Raw genomic sequence first — 24646 nt, forward strand, 5'->3', positions numbered from 1 at the left:
TGCTTGGGGGCTGGAGAGATGGCTCAGAGGTAAAGAACACTGGCTGTTCTTCCAGAGGTCCTGAGTTCAATTCCCAGCAACCACATGGTGGCTCACAACCACCTGTAGTAAGATCTGGTGTCCTCTTTTGTACTGCAGGATACATGCAGGAAGAACCCTGTATACATAATAAATAAAAATCTGAAAAAAAAATATAGTGCTTGTGACTCTAAAGAATTATATGGACCCAATTGCTAGAATAATATATACAGCCCAAAATTTTAGGTTTATATTTAATTTTATTATTTACTAAAACTAAAATATACTTTCAATACTTTTCTCTCCTCCCTCTGTTGCCATATCCCCTCTACTCCCTCTCATATTCACGACCTCTTTTCTTTTACTGTTTATATGTACATGTGCATGCATGCGTGTAGAAAACAACCAGGTGAATCGTTTGATGTTGCTTGTATGTATATGTCTAGGGCCGACCACTTTGTATTGGATAACCAATCTGGGGGACCATCCCTGGGAAAAGTGATCTCTCCCTTTCTTATTAGTCTTTTGGTGCCTACTGTTCTTTGTTTAGGGATTCCCCGCTTCCAAGTTAACATGTCTGTTTATGCTGCCTTTGTTCAGGTTAGGTAGCCACAGTGTTGAGGTGCGTGTGGTTAGGGAAACACCTATCTCATTTTTAGAACACGTATTTTTAGAAGGATAATATAATTTCAGGGTATTCAGAAGTCAATTAAAAGCCCTTACTGTTAGTGGTTTCTGGAAGTCTTTTTTTTTTTTTTTTTTTGAGGCAGGGTCTTGCCCTGTGGCATCAACTGACCTTGAATTCTTGACCTCTTGCACTAACGGTGCTGGCACTACAGGCGTGTGCTACCATCCCTGGCTTGTACCTGTACTTTTACTTAGGGTTTCACTGTTCCAAGACTGAAGTGACACACCATAAGCTAAGTTAAGTACCCCCAAAATGAGATAGCTCAGGTCCCAAGTCAACCCAGACTGCAGAAGACAAAGCCGCTAGCAGAAGCACAGCATTCCCAGGTCTAACTGCTCAAAAGGAGCACTTTCAGGGTTCCCTTTTCTACTTCGGTTGCTACTTGTGCAGCCCAAGCTCTCCTTGCTGACTATAACAGGGTCTCTCTTGTACCATCCCGGTTTAAATATGCCTGCAGGTCTGCAAACTGCTATCGGCAGCTATTTGCCTAGGATCCACAGTATAAAATTTCTGTACTTCCTGCTTGACCTGCTTCTTCAGGACTTCTCACAGACAATCCAGCTATGTTTGTGCCCCAGTGCCCTACGACCCTCCTCACCCAGCTTCCTGGCCTGCCAATCCTTTTTTTTCTTTTCTTCTACTTTCCTAAATCTTAACGTTCATCTCAGATTTTACCTCTATATGAGGTTGTCTTGAAATCTATTACGTGTGAAACACAAAATGGTTAGATCAGTCATGGCCATTTATGACTCAGTCATCTCTGAAACCAAGCACTATGATGAAAGGTGAAGAACCCAATGCAAACTATGCTTTCTATCTCTCTACCTCTCCCATTGGCTCTACGAGCGGTGACACACAGGGTACCACAGTGTTCTTCAGTACTACACAAATTTTAGCAGGATTAAAAATGCTGACTTTCAACATGTTGATCTTTCAAGCTCTATATGCCCTACTAAAATATATACTTTCCATATTTTAGTTTTTAAAGCCCCAATAATTTACAAACTATGCAAAGAGTATTTTCTTTCTAGTGAAAGAAAACTCACAAACTTGGGTGCAATGGCTTGCATATATACTTTCAGCAACCAGGACAACCACTAAGTTTGGGGTCAGTCTAGGCTGCTAGACCATCTTGAGGTAAAGTATAAGACCCAGTCTCAAAACAATGAAAAAGGTGAGTGGGGTGTGGGTGCCGTGAAGTGGCTCTGAGGGCAGAAATGCTTGCAGCACAAACCTGACGCTGAGACCCACGGCGCCCACAGTGGAGGAGGAACCAACTCCCAGGAGTTGTGCTGTGGCATCCACACACACCCCACGCATTCAAGTGCCTGCCCTCACACATCACACACACCACAGGAAAAGGAAACTGAAAAAAAAAATCACAAAACTACTTACTTTTGTAGTAATAAAAGGAATCATGATTTGGTAAAACTCTATCTTTGTGTTAATTTTAGACTCTTTCGATGAAAATGGATATGCTATGTTAAGAACAGTTAGGCATGCTGTCACACACCTTTAATCCCAGCGTTAATAGGGCAAAGGCAGGCAGATCTCTAAGTTCAAGGCCAGCCACAGCTATAACAGTGATTCTGTCTTTAAAAAGAAAGAAAAAGAAAAGATTAATAATAAGCTTTTCCTCAGACTGGTAAGTCAGTTGGGACAGATTTCTTGGCTGGCATTTCTATGCTTTTATCTGTTACTATTTCAGAATAAGACGCTGCCCTCTTCTGGTTCCCAAAAGACTTACAAGGAATTTCCAGAAAGGCTAAGCAGTTGTTTACTGTACACTTGCAGCACGCTGGAAGCAGCTTTGTTCTAACAGAGACAGCTCACGGCACCACTTCTCCCAATCCACTCCCGGTACTCTTAATACTTAATGGTTAATGACTCTTGTCTACATGGAAGTTTATATTTTAAATGAATAAATATTCTAAATAAACTTCTAGTTTTATTTTTCAAGCAACAGTTATCTAATTAATAACACTTTAACTGTGGATAAGAAATATGTTTTTTTTCCAGAAACGTCTGGAAGGGCTGCGAGAGTAAGCCATTTACTCCTGCTCCTCAAAGGCACACAGGACAAAACTTTTGAGTAGGTCACTGTATTAGGGTCTTTCTCCAAAGAAGCAGGTCATAGGCTCCTCTTCTTTAAAACAAAACAAAAAGTCTCTGGCTGTCCTGAAACTCACTCTGTAGATCAGGCTGGCCTTGAACTCTCAAGAGATTCCCCTGCCTCTGCCTCCTGAGTGCTGGGATTAGCGTGCACCACCACATCAAGCCTGTTCATATCCTCTTAAAGTTGGATTTCTTTTCGAAATGTAAAGATTCCTTACTCTTCTAATTAAAACCCTTGAATAATATTATCCCATCATTTACTTTTATGTTTTTTGTTTTGAAAATATGATTTACACTTTTTTCATTTTAAATAAAATCATTTCTTCTACTTAACTCACAAATAAAAACACAAAGCCACTTAAGGAAGCCATTCCAGCATCTGCCCAGTCACAGGCTCCATCTCCGCCAACTGCTCTGCAGTTCAAACGGCCACTTGGAAGCCATGCAGCTTCGCTGAGGGCTTCACTCTTTTACCACCACGTCAATTCTCACTCACTTATCAACCACAAGACAGGAACTACGATGAAAGTCAAGCTAGAAGGAAAAGTTAGCTTTCTACCCTTTCACGGCACACGCACCCTTTGCTTGCACTCCGGCCCTCATCATTTCAAACTTGTCATAAAGCATAAAAAGTGACAGCAATGTTAAAAGACAGATTTTAAATAAATAAGTAGAAAATGCCCAGGTTCTATGCTAAGCACTTTGTTAATTTTATTACCCTGTTTAAAAATATGAAATAAATAGGAGAAGCTATCCACTGTGACACAGCTAAGTAGCTGGGCCAGAATGTGAGACAGTCTTGCGGTTATGTGTCCAAGATGGTGACTGCCATTATGCACGACTTAGAACGAAACCTAACTCCCTTCATGGCTTTAGCAGCCAGTGTTTTAAACCTACCTGGTACACGCTACACTCTAGGCTGGCCGTCTTTCTGAGTTCTAGAGAGTTCTCGCCTTAGCACCTCTGAAGGAGCTCCCTGGACAACTTCTCACAGCTCTCTGCATTGCTGCTTCCTCCTCTTCTCAGATCTCAATGCATATGCCCACCTTTGGATGGCTGTTGGATATTCACACTCTTTTAAAAAATATTTTATGGGGCTGGAGAGATGGCTCTGTAGTTAAAAGCTCTTGCGGCTCTTCCAGAGGACCTAAATTCAGTGCCTAGCACCTGTGACTCCAGCTCTGAGGGATAAGATACCCTCTCTGACTTCAGTGGGTACCTGCACATTCACAGTATACACTCAGGCATGCGTGTGTATGTATACACATTAACGCTCAATCTGATAAAATAGTGTATATGTGCACGCATGAATACCAGTACCCACATGCGGAAGCCAAAGGAAAGCTTGCAGTAGTCATTTCTGTCCCTCCTCGAGCTTGAACTCAGGTGATCAGGCACCTTCCACTGTGTCATCCTGGCGTTCTGAATCCATACTTGGTAAAGCCTAGCCACTGCACATTCTGTTTATGGGGGACGGCAGGCATGACTACATCTGAACCACAGAACGAAGTAGGGTGAGTGTTCTTCCTTCTAAGCTAAAGGCGTGGGAACGTGAGGATCTGCTCTATGTGAATGGTCCTGTGCAGGACATCGAAGCCAGAAAGCACAGACACAGAGCAGTCACAAAGACCACGACACTCAAGTTCAGCAGTAGAGCTCAGACCCTAAACATACCAACAGCAGGGGAAGCTAAGTAGACTGGGACAGGACACTGGCTGGACTGAGCCTCTAAACACACCGACTCACATTTTGGATATGGTTCTTTCACCTTTGACAGGTTTTTTTTTTTTTGAGACATTTCTCTATGTAGCCCTGGATGTTCTGGAACTCTCTATGTAGATCAGACCAGCCTCGAACTCGCAGAGATCATCTGTCTCTGCCTCCCAAGGGCTGGGATTAAAGGAGTGAGCCACCACTGCCCAGCCCTGAGTTTTTGAATTCCTTTATCCCTAAAGTAGTCAGTTCTGTTCACAACTCAACCCACGTCACACATCTTGCATTCCCTGAAGAGGGCAGCACAGTGTCTCACACGGATCACCAGTGACTTGTTAAGCTGGTCACTGGAGCTAGTTACGCAGACAAGAGTTGACACAGGTACCTTTTCCAAGGTGAGGAGATTTATTTCTGACTGCAGCCGTATTTCTGGTTTGTTGCTTTGTTGATCCTTGAACTGGTGGAACTCTTTTTCCAAAATCTTGTACTTATTTTCAGCATCACTAAGCTGTATGTACAGAGAAAGTATATTAGCACCATATGTAGCTGTTTGAAGGCAATCATAAGCAAATCTTGACACTGTACAACCTGATTAACAGTGTTATTATTATTCTAAAACATGTTATGGTAGAACATTTGCAAAACTCATAAAAGGAAGAAAAAGAAAATGGTCAGTACTTAAGAATCCAACAAATTAACTAACAGAAAGCTTAAAAATTTAAGGTAAAAAAATTAAGGATCAAGGGCCTAAACACCTAAAGGAATGCCAAAGGCCCAAGAATAATCAGGAGCAGAGGCTTCTCATTCTGCAGTACTGGCTCTGATGAAATCTCCCAATACTCTGAAAGTTGGAGAAGGGGGCAAGGAGTGGCGGCTTAATTAAGTACTTAGCTGAGGGCAGAAAGATGCCCATCAGGCTGAGCATGGTGGCTCTGTAAGCTATGAAATACCTGTAATCTTCAGAAGAAGCTACTGCCCCGCAATGACAAGTTTCCACCTAACTCAGTCTTCCAAGGTCAGCAGATACCATTCTGAAGTGATCTCACTTTTTACAAGACTTTTTGCTCTGTGTGGACGTGTGTGGAGGCCAGAAGTCACCATCAGTATCTCAACTACTCCCCACCATATACTCTGGAAGGAGCGCTCACAGATTGACTAATGGGGTGGGCAGCAAGCTCCAGGGCACCTCCTGTCTCTGCTCTCAGTGCTGATTATAGGTGCATGTTACCATGCCCAGCTTTTTCCATGGGTGCTTGGGACCCCAACTCAGGCGCAGATGGTTGCTTGGAAAGCACCTTCTCTGACCGAGCCAACTTCCTAGCCCCTACTTTTATATTCTAAACAAGAAATAGACTAATAGTATATTTGGTTCTTCACCATTCAGGGACACTGTCATAAGCAATTATGCTGTTACAATCCAGTTGTAAGGTAACAGCTGTCAGGGCATGATGGACTCTGTCCTTGGGAAGTCATCTCTCACTGTGAGTGCCAGAGCCTGCTTTTGCCTATCGGAATACAGATACTTTTATCTTCATAAGTTCTCTTTATGATTAACTGTCTCTTCTACCAGTCTAATCAGAACAGCACATTTAATATATGAAACCCTGTCAGTGTAATGCCCCAAATTTCTCTTACGCATAAAATGTGGCACGTCAAGGACTTTGCTCCTTGAGCAAACTGGAAATTCACCAGGCTCCCTCCTGATGAGAACTGTGCATCAAGAATAAAGATGTGCCTTGAGAATTTTCCGGAATTCCCTTCTTGCCAATACTCTTGCTACAGAACTGTGAGTCAGTGACACCACCTTGGGATGGTGTGGGTGTGATGGGGATGGAGGGGTGTGTGCCAAGCACTCCCTTGACTCTGAAGCTTTGCTCTGGATGACTAAACCTTCTTGAGCAGGAAGAAAAGGCACTATGCTGGTTGAGTCCCATGACAAATACCTACTTTTTGTATGTTAAATGAGACCCACGATAACAACCAAATTCACATTTACAATCGTGTAAACAATGTGGGTGAGAGAACTATGGACACTATTCATGAGAGACGACCCTGAAGCCGTCAACACACACATCTAATCTACACTAGAATTTTTCAAGAAAGATACGCTGAATTTTTAACAGCCTGATCTTTCCCTCCCTTTTCTAGAAATATCTATTGAGGTCCCTATCACTGCTGACACCGGGCTGGGCTCCAGGACAGAGCTATAAACCAAACAGTTTTTACAGAGCAACAATCTGAAACTGATTAAATGATCGTTAAGTGAAAATAAAAACTGGAACATTCATTGTAAAGAAAAAAGAAAGCGATATTACAGACATACACGTAACATAAGCTTGACCTGGACTTGGAAATATTTGGGGTAAGTGAGATTTTGCTAAAAGTAAATGGACACAGAATTTACAGGGCCCGTGGGAAACTGGACACAGTGAGGTCTTGTGGGGGAAGCACGCAGGGTGTGTTGACAAGAGAACAGCGATTAGAAAGTGCACAGCACACAGCAGTGGTGAGAGTGGGGGATGACGTCAGACAGATGACTAGAAACTACACACAGGCTATGGGCTAATGATACCCATCACCACCTATGCACGGTGAAAGGCAGTGGAAGGCTCAAGAATGACCTGCTTCCAAAATTTCACAACTACCGGCTGCAACACAAGCTCAGACGGTCCATCATCCACACAAACACTCAGAAAAGTAAGGTAAGTAAGTATATGGTAAGACACTGCTTTAAAATGCCTTGAAAATATCCAAGTAAGGGTATCAGAAAAGCAATCTGAAGTGGAGGTCTAGAGTAGAGACAAGGTCTTGACTAGAAATGTGGAAAAGCAGAAGTAAGCCCTGAGCTTGGAGAAAGCTGGAAGCATAACGGCCAGATAAGGGAGCAGAGGCGACTACAGTACAGCATGGGAGGAGGCCTGGGGGTGAAGGAAAGTATTGTGTGTGTGTGTGGGGGGGGTGACAACAGCTGAAAATAGAATATTCAACACTGACAACAACAGTGTTCAGCAAATGTGGGCATGAAGATGCCCATTCCACCTAAGTGACCTGGCTATAGGGGCCTCCAACAACTGCCTGGAAGGATGGGCACATAAAGGGTCTATAAACCGAGGCAAGGGAGACACTCATCTTACAAAATGTAGGTTCTAGAAAGCACTGGATTATTTTAGTAAACTTCTAGCATTAAGGTCCTAATGAATGTCTATGTTGCTAAAAGGAGATTTACAGAAAAACCTTTTACATTGCAAGTTACCTGAAATCCTGTAGTTTCACACAAATGGTTCTAAGATTAAGAAAATTACACTAATACAGTCCTTAGCTTTAACTTAAAAAAACAAATCCCACTTCAATTGGGCTCTCTGCAGTGAATACAACAGTCCCATCCCAGTGGGGGCCATGGCTCTGTGGTGAAGCAGTTCTAGAACCACTAACTCCAGCACCTGCTGCTGAAGCCGGTGCTTGTCATCTTCCAGCTGCTTCAGCTTCAGCCTCTCCAGCTCCACCTGGTGAACACAGTCGTCTCTGGCCCTGCGGACAGAGTCCTGAAGTTCTTGAAGGTTCCGCTCCCGTTCTGACTGCAGCTCTTTTCTCTCTCTTTGAAGCTGAAAAGAAAAGCGCCATTGGGAGGCCGGCTGGTCCTAGCTGCACAACACTGTTCATCTCCTAGCCTTAGGTTAGTCAGTGTCCAAACACTTACCAGCTGAGCTGGGGAGATGGTGCAGTCCACAAAGTAGTGCCTCCCAAGCACAATGGCCTGAGCAGGACCCCAGAACTCACCTAAGAAAGCACAGTGGTGCACACTGTGCTTCCAGAGCTGGGGAGGAGGAGACTGACAGATCCTGGAGCTCTACAGCAAGCCCAGCCTACTTTGACCCTGTCTCAAATAGTCTATGGGATTCCTCCTAAGAACAACTCCAGGCTGTCCTCTGGGCTCTACATGCACACATGCATGCACAACAAAGAATACCTACACACTTACTTCATGTCCTCTTTAGATATTAGACTTCGATGTTTATATATACTAATTTTTCAATTACTCAATGCTAATAGTATACAAGCCACACACACAACTCATATAAATTTAGTTGAAAAGATCCTAACCACTTAAAACTCTCATTTTTATTATATAAAAATGTGACTGAGTTTCTTTCTTCAACTACATGTTTCTAAATGCCTAACCATTTAGAAGATAGATTTGATTAGGCCAATACACCTAACTCATTTAAAAACTCCAGCAATGTAAACAATAAAGTCAGAGTATTTACTGATAAAATCTTAAACATTATAGTTAGAGAAGAGACATATAAACAAAATGGAAAGATTATAGTTACTTTTATGTTTTATATGCTTATAATTTATGTGTATTACACACTTATATTTTACAGAAAAGTCCTGGAGTACAAGTTTGTTAAGACCTCATGAACTGCTGACTGTGTTTAATACTACAACATATTCCCATATGTCTTGAGATCCAATTTATTATTATTGTTGTTGTTGTTGGTTAAACAGCCCACACTGTCCTCCTACCTCTACTTCTTGAATACTAGGATTACAGGTACATGGGATCGAACCTTTAATGAGGGATATTCTTTTCCCTCTGACACCCATTTGGGTATGTACCCTCAATAGGCCCCACTTGCTCTTCTCCAAGCAGTGAAAATACTAATTCTTACACACAATGGGAAAGAACATAAACCACTGTTGCAGGGTGAGAAAAGTGGTTGAGTGACAGCCACTCTTCTGCTGAATCTGAGCATCCTAACGTGCTTTACCCAGCTCTACAGTGCTGTCTCCATGTCTGACACAGTACTCATCCAACGCCTGTCACATTCTGCAGGCAACAAGTGAGAGTACTCCACAACCCAGGGAACCAAGTTCAGAGAGACGTGGTACCTCCACTTCCGCACTGGCAAGCTGCTGCTCTCGGTTCTCTAGCTCAGTTAGGGCTTTTTGAAGTTTGCCTTCTAGGATACTGTACTCAGCTACCTAAAACACAGAAAAAGAAAAATGATCTTCTTCATGTTCAAGACAACACATCCTTTCAGTAAATAAGGATCTGAGAATGAGAGAGAGAGAGACATAAAACATGTGCCGATTCAAAGCATCAATTCTTCCATCTCCTGAAAATGGAATCTTCTGCAAGGACATCTGCACTGGGCATTCTCCTACTGAGAAGCCAAGGTGCTGGTGAAGTCCTGTGCACGGGCACTAGCGGCACAAGACCTGTATTTTCGTTGAGACAGGTCTTGGAACTTGCTATGTACATCAGGCTAGCCATGAACTCCCCGAGTTTCAGTCTCCCAAGTGTTGGAGAGATGCACACCACCACACCCAGCCGAGGTCTGGTTTTGAGAATCGAGTTCTATTCAGAATAAAAAGCTCAGCTTACTCAGTGTGGAGGAGTTGCCATTCCCTTAGTTGATCATCTGTCTCTGGGACTTTCCAAAGCCATTTTTCTGCCCTCGTTATCACCCAGCCTCTAGGACCCAGGCCTCTCCAGAACCCTCTTCCCCGAGGCAGGTAAGTGCCTGCTGCAATGCCTCTCAGAAGTGGAAGGATTCTACACTCTGACAGAGAGGAGAACTCTATCTCCACATATCTGACGCTGTGACAGCCTTCTCTTCCCTTCTGGGCTGTTCTTCAAGATCAACACACACTGCAACTGCTTCACATACTGTGAGTTCTACATTCTTTAACACCTTGAATCTAATGGAAACAGACATCTAGGTTCTGAACTAAATCTTTTAAAAAAATATAATATCCAGATGCAGCCTTACTGGTTCAGACACCAATAACTGCACTGCCAAAGCTTAGGGAAAGCTGTGTCTACAGGCTCAGTCTATAATCAATCCCCTTTGCTACTTAAAAATTCTAGTCACCACACTGGTGGCAAGAAAAATTTCCAAAATCTGACACCTCAACACACCAACCAAACTCCCATCTCAATGTTTAGCTTTGACCTATGTAAACTATGGCAAGCACAACCAAACCAAATCATAATCTAAAAATACCGAAATATCTCTGTTCACACCAGCGTCATCTCAGGATGCTTGTCCCTCTCATACAATAACCTCTCAATTGCACCTAGCCCTACTGGCCCATATACCAAGGCCTCCCAAACTTATATCATGAAGTTAAATTTCTTATAATTCCAGATACACAGTTCTACCTTAAACATATCAAACTCAAAATTTGTATGAAAACTTCAAACCACAATCTTTTATTTTAGTTAGGTAGATATACCTAACATATACTGGACAAAATAAAGTCAAGTGGAATCTGTGTTCTGGGGAAGACAGAGTATAAACAAGTGCAGACCTAGTGGTAGTCAGGATCAGGAAGAAGCACAGCCTAGCCAGGAGAGATGTGGTGTCTGTGGCAGGAAAGGGGCACTACTGGACATGGCAGTCAGAGAAGGCTTCGCTGAGATTATTGAGTAGACAACAAAACATCTTCAGGGGAAAGTGTTCCCCATGCTCCTAGAAAAGGGGGAGACTTATCAAGTGTTGAGTTACAGGATGCCAGTGTGGTGGAGAAAGAAAGAAGTAGAAGAGGAAGCCGTGGTGCAGATCATATAATACCCTCTATGTTTTGCTAAGAGCTCCACTTTATCCTACGCTGAGTTTTCAACAGAGGAGAGTACACAGCTAAAGATGTGGTCTTTGGCTGACAAGAACATGACAAGGTAAAGAGGCCAGGAAGGAAAAAGAGACACTAAAGAAAAGGTAAACTGTAGCCAGGTGATGGTGGTGTGTGTCTTTAATCCCAGTGCTTGCAAGAGGCAGAGGAAGGCAGATCTCTATGAGTTCGAGACCAGCCTAGTCTACAGAGCGGGATCCATGACAGGCAGGGGAAAAGGTAACCTACAGTCTTAGAAGCAAGACATGATAGCTTTAACCAAGGAAATAGTGAGGGATGGGAGGGAAATTGATTATTTTCCAAAACATCTTCTGATTGTGAAGCCCAAGGTGTGCTAGTGGACTAGGCTCAAAAGAGAACTAGCGATGACTTGCTTGAAGTCTCAACAATCAAGGAAAAGGTAAAGTCATTTATTTTTACATGGGAGTCAGGTGGAGCAAACCCAGAGAGAAGGCTGATGAAACCGTGGCTTTAGATATGTTGGACCTGAGATGCATCCTAGACACTCAGCAGTCAGTGCAGCACAGGCAGCTAGGAGGCCAGGGCAGAGGTCAGCGATGGAAGCAGAAAAGGCAGAGCTTGCACATGTGTGTATAATGTACACATTCTGATACACCAAACAGGCGAGGATAGACAGAACAAAGAACACGCACAAGGATGGGGCCCTGAAACAAGTCAACCAACTCCAGTATCGAGATGTTAGAGCTGGCATGAAAATCAGGAACCAGACAAGTCAAGAGTAGCATGTGAGAGACATACAGAGAAGGAAGCCCAGTGTCTCCACAGACAGGGAGAGGATGAACAGGCTCTGTCTAGTAAGAGAAAAGCCGTGGCCGTAACGACTGTGGGAGTCAGCGAGTGGACTAGAGGAAGCACTGAGATTGTAGGGCAGCACCGAGGACCCCGTCAGCTCTTAAAAAACTCATTCCTCCTCCTCTTCTCCGTAACTCATTTACTTCTCTGGGAGCAGAGGATGCCGTGGGTGAATGTGTAAAGAACGGAGGAAGCCCTGGGATGTGATTGCTGACATGGACACATGTCAAGGACCCAATGCATTAACTAATGATTGGCCAGTGTATACAAAAACTAGCAACCTCAGCCCCCTCCTCCTGGATGACTACAGCCTGGGACTGCTCCTCTACAGAGACCTCTCACCTCTCCTCCTGGGCTACACACAAAAGGACCACGTGGCTTCATCAGAACAAGCACAGCCCACCCAATCTCTGTTTTTGTTTGTAGTTCTGTCATTTCCTCATTCCCATGTCATCCTAGTCTGGTTTCCAGAACCACGCCATTTAGGATGTCATCTATCGGGATAACTATTCCCTTAAATAAAAACTGAATTGCCTATATCTTTATACATATTTTTTTTTAAAAAAAAAAAAAACTTCATTTATAGAAGGTTTTCTAAAATCCCCTTTTCTCAACTGGGGTCATCATCCAAATGTCAGGAACATAGACAATACAGTTACTGTCTTTTGTTCCAGAATGCAGAATAGCAACTGATGTACACCATTCATTCAGGTAAACTATAAAAGTATTAAAGAAGTTATACATTGTTAAACTTTTTTTTCACCTAGAAAAAAAATCACAGAAAAACTCAAACTTTCAGTACATAAAAATACTATAGTGAACTTCTCAAAGAAATTAGCTTTAAAGAACCTCATACCAGAGAAAAGATGTTTGCCCCCCCCACACACACACTTGATTTTACGGTGGTCAGTACAGTTTTTAAGACCAATCACAAATCTTGGCGCTTCCACAACAGAGCACTTTAAGACAAATGGAATCTTTAGTTTCATAAATGTACTTAGGATGAAAGGACCACCACTCCACATCTGCCTTTAAACGTGAGGGGTACAAGGCAGCACTAAAACCTACTTGCTCTTATTTCCAATTTCATTTCTTTACTTGTGGTGTTAGAGAAGGAACCCAGGATGCTAAGTCCCTGCTACACAGGTGCTCTAACACAGCCACATCTGCAGCCTCGGAGTCGGCTTTCTGAAGAGTTACTAAGTAGCCCTGGGTTTATACACTCAAGCTCAGGTGCTAGACATGGAAGTTTACATGGAAACCAATAAAAACGTCAACTGAAAAGAATCTGTACCACCAACACAAGAGCAAACCAAAACTTCCCAGATGAAGCTTTCTTTCCTGTGTTTTGCAATGCTGAGGACTGAACATAAGGCCATGTGCATGCTAGTCATGTCTGCCTACCACCGCACTACGGCCTGGTTGGTACTACTAATTTTCTCATTTTAACTTCATGATATTTAAGGAAGGCAAAGGCAGAAGCTGTATTTATCCCATTGTAGCAACTTCATTAATTTCTCAAATTAGTTTGAATTTTGCAAACTTTAATATTTAAAAAATTCAATAGCATAAAAAAAAATGGTCCAAGGAAGAACTTAGCTTGTCTTAAAGTAAAACCTTATGTATTAACCTACTGTCCAGCACTCTTGAATTTAATAGGCAATACATGAGTTCCATCCACAATTCTTATTATATAAAGCTCAAAAATAAAGGAAGACAATATTTAAGACATGTGCAGGCCCAGTTAGATGAACATTTCTTAGGAAAGTAGACTTTAAAGTGTCTTTTTCTTTTGGCTATGCTCAAGGCTCCTTAGTTACTCGTCTGTCTGTCATGTGCTGGGAACTAAAAAGTTTGTTCCTTCCAAAGACTGCTTCCGTCCCCTCCCTCAGTTTTTACACAAGTTTTTTCTTTACCTTTTTCTTCACTAGTGACTCTCTTTCCCGGTCTCTTTTTTTCCATTCTTCTGCAAGAGCTTGCATGTGAGCCAATTCTTTCTGTTTTAGCTGTAATAGGAAGAAAATAGTCACTTGAAAAGGGCAAATATTTCAAATAAGTAAAAGAAATTTTCAGTTTAGGAACTAATAATACTCATTACCAATGTCATTTAAAGAATTCTATTTTATTCTTTTTTTTTTTTTTATGTGTATGGATGTCCTGTCGACAAGCTTGTCTGTGTACCACATGCCTGCCTGGTGCTCAATGAGGTCAAAGAGGGTGCCAGGGCCTCTGGGCTGCATAGTTTTATATCAATTGAAACAGCTGAACTCATTTGAGAGGCAGGAACCGCAGTTAAGAAAATACCTCCGTAAACCTGGGCTGTATGTAAAACTGTAGGACATTTTGTTAATTAGTGAGTGAGGTGGACAAACCCAACCCATTGTGGGTGGTGTCATCCCTGGTGTCTTGAGTTCTATAAAACAGCAGGCGAGAAAGTCATGTACAGCAAGCCAGTAAGCAGCTCCCCTCTGTGGCGCTGGAGAGAGAGCACCATTAAGAGCTGAGACTGCAGCTCCAGGGGATCCAATGCCCTCTTCTCATTTCTGTGGGTACTTGTGTGCACATACCCACACCAACCCACATGCGTACATACAAAGAATAGAAATAAATCTTTAAAAAAAAGGTTTTGTTGATAGTCAAAGAAAGATAGACAAGAACATGGAAAGAAGAACCAGTTATAAAAGGAAAAAATAAACTCGGTAGATGAAATAGAGCTTTTAGAATACAATTTCAATCTACCTGAGTTTCAAATATGTCTTCCTGCATCTCTTTCCACATCTCTAGCTCAAGTGCAGCCTTGTACTCTAAGGTCTCGCGAGGCTCCATCTGGACCTCAGAAGGACAGGGAGCTGGGAGGGGAGAAGATGGCTTCTGCTGCACAGCAGACAGACCCTGCAATGTGAAAAAAAAAAACGTACGTGACACCTCCATATACACTGAGATCCTGGCTAGAGAAACTGATGACACCGTGTTTACCTGAGATGAATCGGACACAAAGATCTCACGCATTTTCACTAGTCCATAGTCTTCCAGGGTCATCGTGTAAGAAAGATCTACTATCCTGTTGTTTGACCTACAAATAAAATGGGAATTTTTCAAGTTCACAGAAACTTATTTTTCTTTCCATTCCCTTAGTCTGTAGCACATGGGAGTAACATTTCTCACATCTCACTTTTGCTGTTCACACTGGGCCAGCCTCCCTGGCCTTTGGACTTCTCAAGTGTGCGCTTTTTACTTGATCAACACAATATCTTAATACTTACATTTACGGTTATGTATTTGTTCTGAAAAAAAAAATGAAAAGGTGAAGTAAAAACCGGAAGAGTCCACTGATAATTATTGCTAATGGATATTTACTAGCCTTGGCTGGATTGGAGCTTGCTATGTAGGCCAAGCCAGCCCTAGACTCACAGCGATCCACCTGCCTCTGCCTCGTGAGTGCTGGAACTAAAGGCGTGCGCAGCCATGCTGCACCTATTTCCTATCCTCTGTTCCTCTACAAATGTACATGTATGCTCACTCACGGTCCTACCTTTTCCCTGTTTGAATTAGGAGTGGATTTCTCATGTCATACACATTAATTTTTAAATGTAACTGTTTTTCCTTAGTTTTGTTTTGTTGGGGAGCGAGGGATTTATGCACACAACATTCTTCCACCGAACCACACCCGGCACAGTGATGGATTTATGCTGCCTCTAACACACACTTACTGGATTTACACAGTAGATGTACTCAGCAGCCCCAGTCTTGCTTATGTAAGTTATTCACAATTTGCCTCCTGTCTGGAACGAATACAAACATCTATTCCTGGATATAAGCAGTGCTTCAAATTAAACCATTTAAGACAATTATATGCTATTTCTCATAATTAGCATCTTCTGTATCACAGAACTATATTATTTATAGCAACTAAAAAAAGTAATATTGTCTAAAAATGAAACTCTGATAAACTCATCTCATACAATCAATGGCCCTTTAAGTAACCAAACCCACATTTTGTCTTCCAGTTTTACTATTTGAAACAAAAAAAAAAAAAAAAAAGAAATGAATGATGTAAAATGAAGTACTCGGGCCAGCAAAGACGGCCCAGCAGGATCAGGCACTTGCACCAAGCCCATGACCTGAACTGAATCCCTGGACTCCAGAAGAAAACCAACTCCACAAAGTGGTCTTCTGACCTCTGCATATACGCCATGCCATACACAAGGTAAAAGAAAAAATGTTTAAGCAAAACACTATTATGTTCAAGGAAAAAGCTTGAACACAACTGAACAAGTTCTCAAGTGAATCTACAACTTCTCTCTATACAAGGCAGAGCAATAAAAAACAACTACAGAAGCATTAAGACAGCTTCAACTAATGACTCGATTAGATACTTCTTATGACAGCAGAAGAGAATGCCAAGCTTTAAGAGTTTTTTTCTGTAACAAGAATGAAAGTAAAATGAGCTCTCTGTTAACAGATAACTGATTCTCCAGGCACTGTTCCATATCCACAAAGGGAAGGAAGCTTTCCACAAACCTTCCAGTCTATGGATATGACTCTGGGTGGAAAAGAATAAAAGGGAAATTTTTAGCGGCACTTTTAGATCTCAAATTTTTGCTGAATCTTATTTTTTCTTTCTATATTCTCAATAGGTTTTTATCTAAAGGAAATTTTTCTTTCTATATTCTCACTAGGTTTTTATTTAAAGGATAAATGGTATATAATATTAATTTGGACCTCAATTTTTATTGTTAATTCAAAAAAAGTAATCTGACAAATTCCAATGATTAAAATATGAAAACATGTTTTCACTGTAGCAATAAAGTTCAAGTAAAAGAAACATTACTCTAGTTTGCTTTCTGCTTCTATGATAAAACAATAACCCAAAGCAACTCGAGAAGGAAAAGGTTTATTGGCTGACAGATTACAGTTCATCTTTGAGGGAAGTCCAGGCAGAAACTGAAGAAAATACCATGCAGAGTGCTGCTCACCGAGTCTTTCTCTCATGCTCAGCTAGCTCTCTTATACGCTCTAGGCCCATCATCTTCGAGATGTACCACCCACATGGGCTGGGCTCTCCTATCAGTTAGCAATTATGACAGTGCCACACAAATATGCCCACAGACCTAGCTGACCAGAGTCCTTCCTCCACGATGGCTCTAGGTTGTGTTAAGCTGTCAGAAACTAACTAGAGTATTATTGTTTTTCTTTCCTAGGTGCTGGTGACTGAAGCCAGGGATTTGTGGATGCCAGACAAGTGTTTTATCACTGCTATATCCCAAGCCATTCGTGATAATATAATTTAAAAACTGTCACTGAAAGCTAGCCTTTATATCAGTCTTTAAACTTCAGGCAAATTTTAAAACATTTTCAAGTGGAAAAAAATCACAGCTGAGGAGTAGATCTGCTGCGTTGTTTTTATCTAGAGGATATTAATAAAACTTAGGTGAAGTTTGACCTTTTCTGTTTCATAGTTGATTTCCTCAAAGTGCAATAAATGTTATATAACAGCAAAAAAGATCACAGCATTTCTAATAAAAAATAACAAAATATATCATAAACTTACATTAAAATAAGGAAATCAAAGAGCAGATCTTAATAACTGGTCTAGAGCTCAGGAGCAGAGCTCCAGCTCAATGTATACAAAGCCCTGGACAAGCCCCCAGCATTCTAATAGTGAGAACAGATAACAGGTCCTTTTTAAAATCATCAGGCTAAAAGGCTGGAGAGATGGCTCAACTGTCAAGAGAACTTGCTACTTGCAAGACCCAAGTTTTGTTCCAAGCACCCAGATCAGGCAGCTCACAACAGTCCGCAACTACAGATCCAAGGAATCTGATGCCCTTTTCTGGTCCCTACATGTGGTTTACACATATAATCAATCAGACCCACACACACATATAAAAAAAAACAAACAAAACAAAACTGCTGGGCTAGGGGCAGTGATGGTTCTGGGAGGTTCTATACACAAGCCTGACAATCTGAACTCAATCCCCATATCCCACAAGTGGCAGGAGAGAACAGACTGACCTCTATACACACACACACACACACACACACACACACACACACACACACACGTACTCCTTTTCTCTCACAAACAATAAATAAATAAAATTTACAATTATTAGGCTAAGAATGGAAAGGAAACCACTCAGCAGTCTGAATAAGAATCATGATATCATATTTACAAACATTCTTATACTTTTCTAAGTAAATGGGCATCAAAAAACTAATAAGCAAACAACAATAAACACAGCCCCAGGTAAAAGAAAAGCAGCCAGAAGGAAGATAGGCAGGACCAAGGGTGTGGGTTCTTAGGCAGATGCATCGCAAGCGTGAGGAGCACAGTGGGCACTGCTGCCGGCTTACCCCTGGGCCGCGATAACAGGCACGCTCTCACTGTAAGTCTGCCGCCAGCACTGTTCACCATTAGCGCCCAAAAACCGGGTCTTTTCTGCAGACAAGATGTTAGAAAGCTGGATTCTTGCAATCCCAAGGAGTAAGTCTTTACTCATTTTATCCTTGTGCCACAATTCCACCAGCAGTGGGATCCTAGAGAGAGAAACCATGTCCACAATTACAACTCTGAAGCAGTTCCCTCCCCAATGACAGTCTTTAAATGCCTTCATATACTTAGACGTTTGCTACCTGGGAAGTTATTTAACACAATGGCTAAAGGTTCAGCTCCCCAGAGAACAAATATTTGTCTTTGTATCTCTAAACAATAAAGAAAACTCTTTGAACATTATTATTATTTTCATAAGTCATTACAGAATCTGAAGCTAACCTTTATTCTTCCTTTAAGAACATGATACTCTGAGAAAAGCAGATTTCATAGACCTAAATTTTCCTTGAAAAATCTATTTCCCATAACTAAAATGAAAATGAAGAAAATACACTATGCTTGGTGGCTCAATGGTCAAACTCAAATATTCTTACTCCGGGCGAGGCTCTCTCGTTCCTCAGATTCCCCCAACACTTCAACACCTAAGCTGGGCCTTACAATAAACCATGTTAAGCTCTGCACCAGGACAGATGTTGCTGGCTCAGTAAACTAGTTCCTGGATTCTCCAGTGCAGCTATGACTGTAGGTTTAAGACTGTACAGATTCACGTAGCAAAGGCATCTCATTGGCGAGGACTATGTTACCGTAGGAAGGTGTCCTGCAGCTGGTGAGGCATAGTTGCAAAATCAAATGCACAGTAAGACTGGGGAAGGAAAACTTCCATGTTTTTCCGAACTTCTACAGGAGGGTTAGTCATAATAGGAGCCGCACTGCCAAAGAAGGGGTAGGAGTACCTAGAATGTAGGAAATGCAAAGTCTTGGTATAGTCTACAGATGACGTGGAAGACCAGATGTTTGTAAAAGTATACATTATGAGCCAATATAAATTTTAAAGTTAAGATAGAAACACCAGACTGACTGGTTTAAAGCATATCCTTTTTATCTTGACAATCCTAGGAACAAGCAAATTCTGACATATAGTAGGCACTCAAGAAATGCTTGATATACTGAATTATAACATATATTAAAGGCATACTTTCCTTTATATAATAATGTCCTGTTATGTATGGGCTAAAAAGCCCATAGGCCAATGGTTCTCAACCTTCCTAATGTTTTGACCCTTTAATACAATAAAGTTGCTCATGTTGTGGTGACCCCTCCAACTATAAAATTATTTTTGTTGCTACTTCATAACTATAATTTTGCTACTGTTATAAATCGTAATGTAAATATCTGATATGCAGGTTATCTGATACATGACTCCTATGAAAGGGTAGTTCTACCCGCAGAAGGGTTGTGACCCACAGCTTGAGAAAGAACTGCTGTCCTTAGGCAATGCCAAAAGGACACATTCTTAGTTCTCTGTCTTTGAACAGAGAATTAAGACAAACGAGATCAAACCTATTATGTACACACCAAATGAATGACACAGTTTCTTCTTTTCATTATAGAAACCACATGAGATTAAATGTAAGCCTTACTCTGAATTCATACACAAATTTACAGATATTGTAATGCTTGCTTAAACTTCACCCTGCTGCTATTCTTTAGTTCATCTTGTTATTCATATATGAAACTATAATCAAACAAACTCAAATAGTAAAAATCTGATTTCCCTACAAAAACTATATCCAATGTAATTATTGACCCACTGAAGCAAGTTATCTCAGAGTTATTTGTGTCCTGCGATTTCAACTTTTACCATCCCACTATAGGAGAAAAGTATCCCAGCAGACCTGCAGGTTCCACGTATTTTCAAATACGAGTCTTACCTCACAAATCCCATTACAGCTGCATATGTAGAGCATAATGATATAGCTGTCAAAGGGAACAAACGAAAGGCCACTACTCTAATGAATCAAACACCAATCCAGCATCTGGTAACTCCATGTCAAGTGCCAAAGAGGTCATGACCAAGTGCTTCCTGTTTGGAATAGTATCTCTCTCTCTCTTTACCAAATGAAATACTATTCTCCTTCATGTACTGGCTCACTTCTAAATGTGCCATCCTACTAAACTGATCAATTTCTCTTATGTACCCTAATACCAGATACATTATTGATATAATGTGGGCAGTTAACCATTAATCAAATGATCCTGACAGCAAAATGCAAAAATTACTATTAGTGCTTTCTAAATGGGACTGTGTAAGACTCCTTCTCATATATCCAGCCTTGTACCTATGTCTATGCCCTTGGCCAGCATCTTCTCTGGGTGTACTAAAACCATACTCTGCTGCAGCAGCAAAAGGAAAAAACAAAAAAGAGAAAAAACAAACAGTAAATAAGTAATAATTCTATTTCTAAAATAAAAAAAGCAAACCCTTTGAGAAAAGCTGCCTTTGAGAGACAATCTTTTGCCAGTCTTCTGTGTCTCAATAGGTGCATCTAAGTAATAATCCCAAGCATTCTGTATGTCAACTGCAGAACTGAGCAGAGGTGGAAAACTTTCATTCATGAGTTCACGACCACACCCAGTGCTGGGTCTCTGCTTCTGTGCATCATCCATAGCCAAGGATGGGAGGTGCAGAAGTAACTTGAGTCAAATGAAAAATTGCACTCAAGTGTAAACTGATTTCTGCAGCTGAACTCAGGCATGCCTCCAGTCACAGCACTGTATGTTTAACTTATATCACAGTCTGAAATGCCTATGAATATACAGCCTTAAAATAGACGGTGGTATAAAGCCATTTAACTGATTACATGCAGTAATTCTTTCTATTGAATGGACATACTTCATTTCAAGTTCAAGCATGGGTTTTATACTCACAGCTATAAGATGCAAGTGTCAGGAAAACAGCATCCACTGTAATACAGTCTTACAGAAAAATCAAATACAAACTACAATTTCCACCTGTAGTGCTTCTTTCCAGAAAATAAGCAACCAAAATTATATCTTAAATGGCAGCATCAATAAATGATTATAAATGCCTATAACTATTACAACAGAATAGGTAAGCCTGGTACCCACTCCCAGAGCCACTCCGGTTCAAACCTAGTCATCAGGATGCTTTACTGCCATTTAGGCCGCTGGTTTCACAACAGCTGCACTTTCTTTGGCAACATTTCTCGGCACTGCTTAAAGATGAAAGGCATTTTTCCCAGAACGAAATCAAACCACACCTCAATATGCAGTTGACTGGAAAACTAATCTCTAAGCCATGGATGCTTCTTAAGTCTATTGAAAAACAAAAGTGATGTGATGTTGCTGGAACAGCAATCTTCTGTCCTGATGTCACCACTTCTGACGCGTTGGAGGTGGCCACTGGCTGGGCCTGTGAAGCAGGTACAGAACTAATGCCTAAAGGAAACATTAAAACAATTAAAGCTGTCATCTTATATACCATCAATCACAGAATTTGACAGGTCTGCTTTGTGAACACATGAAATGAGTCTATCACGGGCATTTTAAAAAGTGGTTTTTCTATACTGCCAAATTCCTATTCTAGAACTACATAAAGAAAAAGTTTGGGGTGAGGCATGGTAGAACACTCCTGGAATTCCTTCCTTAAGGGCTGAGGCAGGAGGATCACAAGTTTAAGGTCAACTTGGGTTTCACAGTGGGAGTAAAGCTACTCTCAACACATACTGCAAAACCTCAGAACAACCAGAACGGAAGCAACAATGTCTGCTCAAAGCCTGTCAGGCAGAGACTACATTCAAGAGGAGCCTGTGCGTGGACATCCAATCACTAGAAGGGCTAGACAAGATTTGCTGCAGATATAATTTTAAGACTTTTTATAAACTAATTGGAGTGATTTGCACATAGAAAATAGGTCAATAAAAGTTATATCTTAGAAAGACAAGAGCTATGTAATCTAATCCTATTGTGGACCAGAGATGCTTAATGCGTGACTAAGTCACACAGTTACTCAGTGATGGAGGTGAGCTTAAACTCCTAGTCCACACTGCCTACTTACACAACTGGTTATAACTATGGAGCCTTAGCAATGGAAACAACATCTTTATGAAAGTAGAAACATATGGTGATGGGAGATAGCACAGTGATGGTTAAGAGCACATACTGCTTTTGCAGACAAGTTCGATTCCAAGAACCTGCTGACAAGTGCCGGTAACTTGGGGGATATGATGCCTCTGATCTCTGTGGGCACCTGCACTCATGTGCAGATACATACTCAAACAACTATACATAATTAGAAATCAAATCTAAAAAACTACATAGATTCTCAAACTCTCGTATTACAAAGTTTACTATGAGAAGCCATTAATGGCTCTATTCTCTAAAATTTTAGTATAACAAAGCTACTTGAAAGATATATATTCTTTCATTTCTTTTGAACAGACTACTGACAATAAAAAGCAGAGATTTATCAAACCCTTATTTAAAAGTTTAGTAGGCTAAAGTGACATTAAAGTGGAAACTCTGTATCTTCACACATTTGATTCCCAAATAAAGTTCTGCAGTTCTCACTAAGCCAGCCATGAATGTTCTCAGCCATCTATCAAATGACGGCAGAGTCCAATTCCGTCAGTGCGTGGAAAAGGACGCCTTACCCTTTGCGCTTTGCTTGGGATCCTTATCGTACTGCAGGCTCTCCACTTCACTTTCTGTTGCGTCATCCTTGACTGGAGGAGTCTGGTTCTGAGGTGGCACAGGGGACGCACTTGGTGATTTTGGTCCAGCGAGTGTCTTCTCGTTTATGGGGGTTAAAACTCTCTTCTTTGAATGCTCAGGTTCATGTCCATTCTGGGTCTTTAATTCAATTAAAGACTAAAAACAATTTTTAAAAATAGAGTATAATTTGCTAAACACTTTCCTTCATAATTAAGCAAAAAACTTGGCGTTGCTTTTTTAGAAAGTACATGCTTCCTTTCCCAGTCTGGACATTCCTAGTCTATTTTTCTTCATAATTTGCAAATTTCCTTAAAGCATCTAGGACCAGAAAAAGGAAGATGAACAGGAAGGAAATATAATATCCAGAGCTGAGTACCAAAATGCATCCTGATGGCTAAGAGGCCTACAGTGTGACCCCAGGAGCAGTTACTCCTACCTAGACAAGCAATGGCAGCAAACCCAGACATCTGGGGTGACGTTCTCCCACTCTTTCGTCCCTCTCCACCCTTCTTCTCTTTACATGAGCACACTTTTGAAACTCTCATTCCAGTTTTCCTGTCTTTATAGGCAATATAGGTTATATGTAACCTACATATAAATTCTTTGAAAGAACAATATAGTTGTTTATACGGATAGACACAATAAAGTTCATTTGGGTAAATTAAAAAGAAAGAAAGAGAGAGGGGGAGGGAGGGAGGGGGGGAGGGAGGGAAAGAGAGAGAGAGAGAGAGAGAGACAGAGACAGAGAGAGAGAAAGAAAGAAAGGAGAAAAGGAGAAAAGAAAAGAGTCAAGGAGAGATCAAAGCTCACACTGTAGCCGAGGCTAGCCCAGCAAAGGAGCACTACTGCAGACTCCAGACCACACGCCTTCCCTCACTGGCTGCTGTCTGGCACAGTAAATAGCTCTAAGCTGGGAGCAGAAGACATGATTTCCACTACAGAAGACTGTCCCTATGCACAGTCACAAACTGCCAAGCAGAGTCACCATGCTTTCCGAAAGTTGATGCAGAAAGAAGATACAGTAAAATGAGGGCGCCAGTGAAGAATAAAAGACTTGTATGCCAAGGAATTCTACAAAGGTTCAAGGGTGTAATTATGAGTGACAGCAGGGAAAGTGACGAACGAAAGCAGAGTCACCACCTGCCTGGGAATCGATGCCTTCTCTCTGCAGAGCCACGGACACACCCACAGTCGGGGCCAGCTCCAGAGGAACAGGCGCAAGCTTCTGCTTGGCTCGGTTCGGAGGGTCAAGGGTAAACGCACCCTCGACTGTGACTGGATGCTGGTTGATTTCTGTACTGCCCTTCTTCAGTAAGCCATTTAAAGGTATTTCTGTGCTTCCAAGTGACTGATCTCCACAGCAGAGATGAATCTATTATGAGGGGAAAAAAATCAAAACATCACTTTATATTTTCCCCTTTTCCTAAATGCCATAAACTTTAAAACAGGTCACAGAATGAGAGCAGGAAGTGGGCTACCTCACTGACCTTCACAAAATCACTTCAAGTGATGACGATTAACACTGGTCCTCCTGCGTCTGTCTCCTGAGGGTGGTAACACAGATGCGTGCAACCATAACTGGCCTGCATCTC

The 24646-nt window shown here is 41.4% G+C and overlaps 1 protein-coding gene across 2 annotated transcripts in view; it reads right to left on the reverse strand.

Moving 5' to 3' along the window:
- Positions 1-24646, reverse strand: part of Cep120 (centrosomal protein 120) — a 59759-nt gene that overhangs the window by 15906 nt on the left and 19207 nt on the right. For both annotated transcript variants that reach the window (XM_026783479.1, XM_005356110.2), the window contains 11 exons: positions 24199-24426; positions 22994-23210; positions 21602-21779; positions 19124-19273; positions 18344-18526; positions 14963-15059; positions 14726-14878; positions 13903-13992; positions 9428-9520; positions 7975-8136; positions 4920-5042 (listed from right to left, as the gene is read on the reverse strand). In XM_026783479.1, coding sequence (XP_026639280.1) covers positions 4920-5042; positions 7975-8136; positions 9428-9520; positions 13903-13992; positions 14726-14878; positions 14963-15059; positions 18344-18526; positions 19124-19273; positions 21602-21779; positions 22994-23210; positions 24199-24426 — 1674 coding nt within the window. The remainder of the gene's footprint in view (positions 1-4919; positions 5043-7974; positions 8137-9427; positions 9521-13902; positions 13993-14725; positions 14879-14962; positions 15060-18343; positions 18527-19123; positions 19274-21601; positions 21780-22993; positions 23211-24198; positions 24427-24646) is intronic.

This window comes from Microtus ochrogaster, chromosome 18 (assembly GCF_000317375.1).
Source record: "Microtus ochrogaster isolate Prairie Vole_2 chromosome 18, MicOch1.0, whole genome shotgun sequence".
NCBI lineage: Eukaryota > Metazoa > Chordata > Mammalia > Rodentia > Cricetidae > Microtus > Microtus ochrogaster.